This window comes from Capsicum annuum, unplaced genomic scaffold (assembly GCF_002878395.1).
Source record: "Capsicum annuum cultivar UCD-10X-F1 unplaced genomic scaffold, UCD10Xv1.1 ctg51434, whole genome shotgun sequence".
NCBI classification, from domain to species: Eukaryota; Viridiplantae; Streptophyta; class Magnoliopsida; order Solanales; family Solanaceae; genus Capsicum; species Capsicum annuum.
Window position 1 is genome coordinate 1 of NW_025859381.1, and position 3654 is coordinate 3654.

General features: G+C 32.5%; 1 protein-coding gene across 1 annotated transcript; it reads left to right on the forward strand.

Annotated features, from left to right (window-relative positions):
* Positions 1 to 1211: 1211 nt before the first annotated feature.
* On the forward strand, positions 1212 to 2887 carry LOC124892870 (replication protein A 70 kDa DNA-binding subunit B-like; the record flags this gene model as incomplete). The annotated part of the gene is made up of 6 exons (XM_047404049.1): positions 1212 to 1355; positions 1600 to 1849; positions 1947 to 2037; positions 2146 to 2316; positions 2519 to 2651; positions 2758 to 2887. Coding segments are annotated over exons 1-6 (919 nt in total), but the record flags the coding sequence as incomplete, so codon positions are not given.
* Positions 2888 to 3654: the final 767 nt, after the last annotated feature.

The window sequence follows — 3654 nt, forward strand, 5'->3', positions numbered from 1 at the left end:
TTTATCATCTCATCCCTAATTAATTATTATAAGTCATCTAAGTATCAAAAAATTAATAATATTTAATAAAAAATATAAAATAGACATAAAAAAATAAATTAACTCTTGATATTTTAAATTAGCTTGACATTTTATATGGGGCTCACTTAGGTTATTTTCACAAGTAATTTTTCATAGTTATTATGCTATATCATTTTTAATATATGTCTACTTCGCGGCTTCAATCATGATTTTACTATATCATCCCTAATTACTTATTATGATTATTTAAGCATTAAAAAAATTATATTATTAGTATCCTATATAGGAAGTCACAATAAGCAGTTGAATCAGCCTGCTCATATTCGACATGCCTGACTCATCTGTTTCAATTGTGATTTTACTATATTACCCCTAAATAATTATTATAAGTCATTACTTATTAAAAAATTAATAATATTTAATAAAAAATGAAAATAGATATTCAAGACATGATTTTTTTCAACTATTTAATCGTTATTTTACTAAATTATCCATATTTAATTATTATAAGTCATTTAATTATTAAAAATTTAATAATATTTAATAAAAAGGATAAAATAGACGTAAAATGATAAATTAATTTTTGATGTTTTAAATAAACACGACGTCTTATATGGAGCCACTTAAAAAAAATTCACAAGGATTTTTTAAAATAATTTTACTATGTCACTTCTAATAAATAGAATAGAAAAAAAATATTATAAAGCACAATAATTAAGAACTTAAATTATTTAAAAAATATAATCGACTATCAATACACAAAATTTTTAACAACTTAAAATATCGTTATGTAAATTTCATCAATCTAAATATAATATTATATATCTAACTTAGAATTTATTAACCAAACAAATAAAACTTTTAAATGATAGAATTAGTCACAATTCTAAAATAGTATGATATTACTTTACTAATATATATAAGTGGTGAACAAGTGTTAAAGAAGCTGGCAAGTGGAGGTTGTCCTGCCAGCTTCCAGGGTTATTTTCGTAATTTACTGTTTTCTTGTATAGCTAATTCCCCTCCTTAACTGAACACTTTGCAATCAGCAAACCACCACTACCGGCAAGCTCCGTACCTTAGCTTTCGCTGCAAATATTTCATTATTACTTCATTCATTAATTTACACTGTCACGTATTTCTGTTACATGTGCACCTTCTCCTGGCATAAGGAAGCAGAGATCATCATAATGGATCAGAAACTTCTTGTGGATGCCATCACAACTGAAATTGCAGATTGGACCTGTAAGGTACAGGTAGTAGAGAAGTTCCGACCTCGCGAAAGTAGCGACTCATCTGTACATTTTCAGACAATAATTGTGCAGGACGAAAAGGTAAGTTTTTCCTTACCTCTACTGTCCATGAAAAATGGAGTTCATATCGTAAACATTATTATCTATGGTAATTCTATTAACTACACGAAATTTGTTACTGCTGCGAAGGCAATAACTTGAAGACTTAACAAATTAAGAAAAGTTCAAATCTAGCCTCATGAAAAAAACAACTGACATTTCCAATAACTTCCTCTATAAACTATATTTGCACATCTAAAACAGGTTCCCTTTTACGTGACTACAGGAACAACAGGTTTCTATAGTACTCTACGGCGATGACTTTCCTAAATACGAGAAGTTGTTTGCCCTTTTTGAGACATATTTGGTTTTCTGTGCAAAAGTTAGGGACGCCCGAGGATACTCAATACAAGCCGATACGTATGAGTGGGTGGTTGACAGATGTACAATCGTTGAGGCTATTAACACTAACGACGGATTGGAAGCACCACTGTCTTTCTTAACTATTGAATACCAACGTCCGGGTGTTGAATTTCGTAAGCCCTCACTTTACATTTTTGCCTCTTTTCCTCATCAACTTACTGCCCCTATTAATCAACTTAACTACTCACGTCTTATTTTGCATTACTCCAGACTTATTAGTTGTAGTTGCTAATTGCAGCGCTATTCAATATACAGCTAATCAAAGTAAGCATTTCCGGGAAGCGATCGTCATGGATCAGAGGTGAGTTACGTGCCTCCCGATAAAATGTTCACCAAGCATTTATTTACTATAATTTTTACTTCTTACTGCTTCCACTGTAATAATTTTTGCATCTGCTATATTGATCAGCAAGAAACCTTTTCTGTGCACTCTATGGGGCGATCTGGCTGACAACAAAGGGGCCACACTATTACATCACTTGCATGAGCATCCCATCATTCTAGCGAAGCGTATAGGTGTTACTGAGTTCCACGGTGGTATGTTCATTACTTCATCCTCTGCAGCTCTTTCTTTTGCTTCGTGCTTTTCTATACTAACCTAAAAATGTTCCCCACCTTTCACATACGCAGCTCTAAGATTAGCAATAAGATATCAATCAACAATTTTAACAAATCCTCAGTATGTCCAGGCTACTACACTGATGAACTGGTATATAGTAGCTTACTCCGCCTTCATAATATTGTGGAAAAATATTTTTACTGTGTAACTTAATCTTTTTCAGGGTGAAGCACAACGAACAAATGTTGCAATCTTACACTTTGAGAAGCTCATCGTCATCCTCCTCCTCGCTGAATCTTGCACCCATTGAAGATCAAATACTGTCTATATCCACCATTCCTGAGTTACTATCTACGGTTAGCTTACTCAACACAATCACAAACAAAGATTTCCATATGCAACAACATGCACGTCAAATGTCTTCAAAGAAATTTCTAATCTTATTTTGTATTAACGCTGTAGCTACAAACTTTCCCCGTGGAAGCTAGATTATCACTTCCCGACCATCCCCAATCATTTTACTTACTTGCCTGTTCACACTGCAATCACTTTGTCCGCCCTAAAACAATAAAAGTGGTTCACTGCTTTAACTGTAAGCTACATCAAGAATTAGTCCCCAGGTTACTACTACAACTACAACATTACATACACTATATATGCAGTTTCTCTTTCTTCGCTTCTGTAGAAAAAATTATAAAAAGCTCTTACTGATGACAACTGAGATACATTTCCCTAAAATGATAAGTCCAAAACTTTACGCAAGCATGGTAACTATACATCTTCAAAGTCTATATGCACTTATGTACATGACAATAGTTTACTTCCTTCTAATTTTTATTCGGAAGGAAAAACTATACCCATTCTCCTATAGTTTACTTACCCTTCCACTAATGTTTTCAAATTTGATTAATCTATATTGCCTGTGTGTGGAACTTGGCGTGATCGCCCACTATACTGTGGAGTAGTTGCGACCTGTATTATTTCCTAAATAGATTAGGTTGACTGCTATCAGTGTGTTATGATGAAAAAATTTCATTAACTTAGAGCAACCTGACTTTTTTTAAACATAAATTGAATTCGGTATGTTCAATATCGACAACTTCCTTAAAATATGTTTTCTATAAAATGACGTGAGTCACACACACGTACTAATAGACACTGTTTGATGTTGTTTGTCATTGATCGAAAAACATTGCACGTCCTACGGCCTTCTCGCTAATTAAGAGACTAAAAAATATTATAAATTTGTAATTGAAGTTCTTATTACTTCCAACAATTTTCGTCCTATATAAAATCTTCACTGTTTGATTTTCCTGCATCTCCAACAGTTTTCTTGATTATTTACTTAGATATTAACTT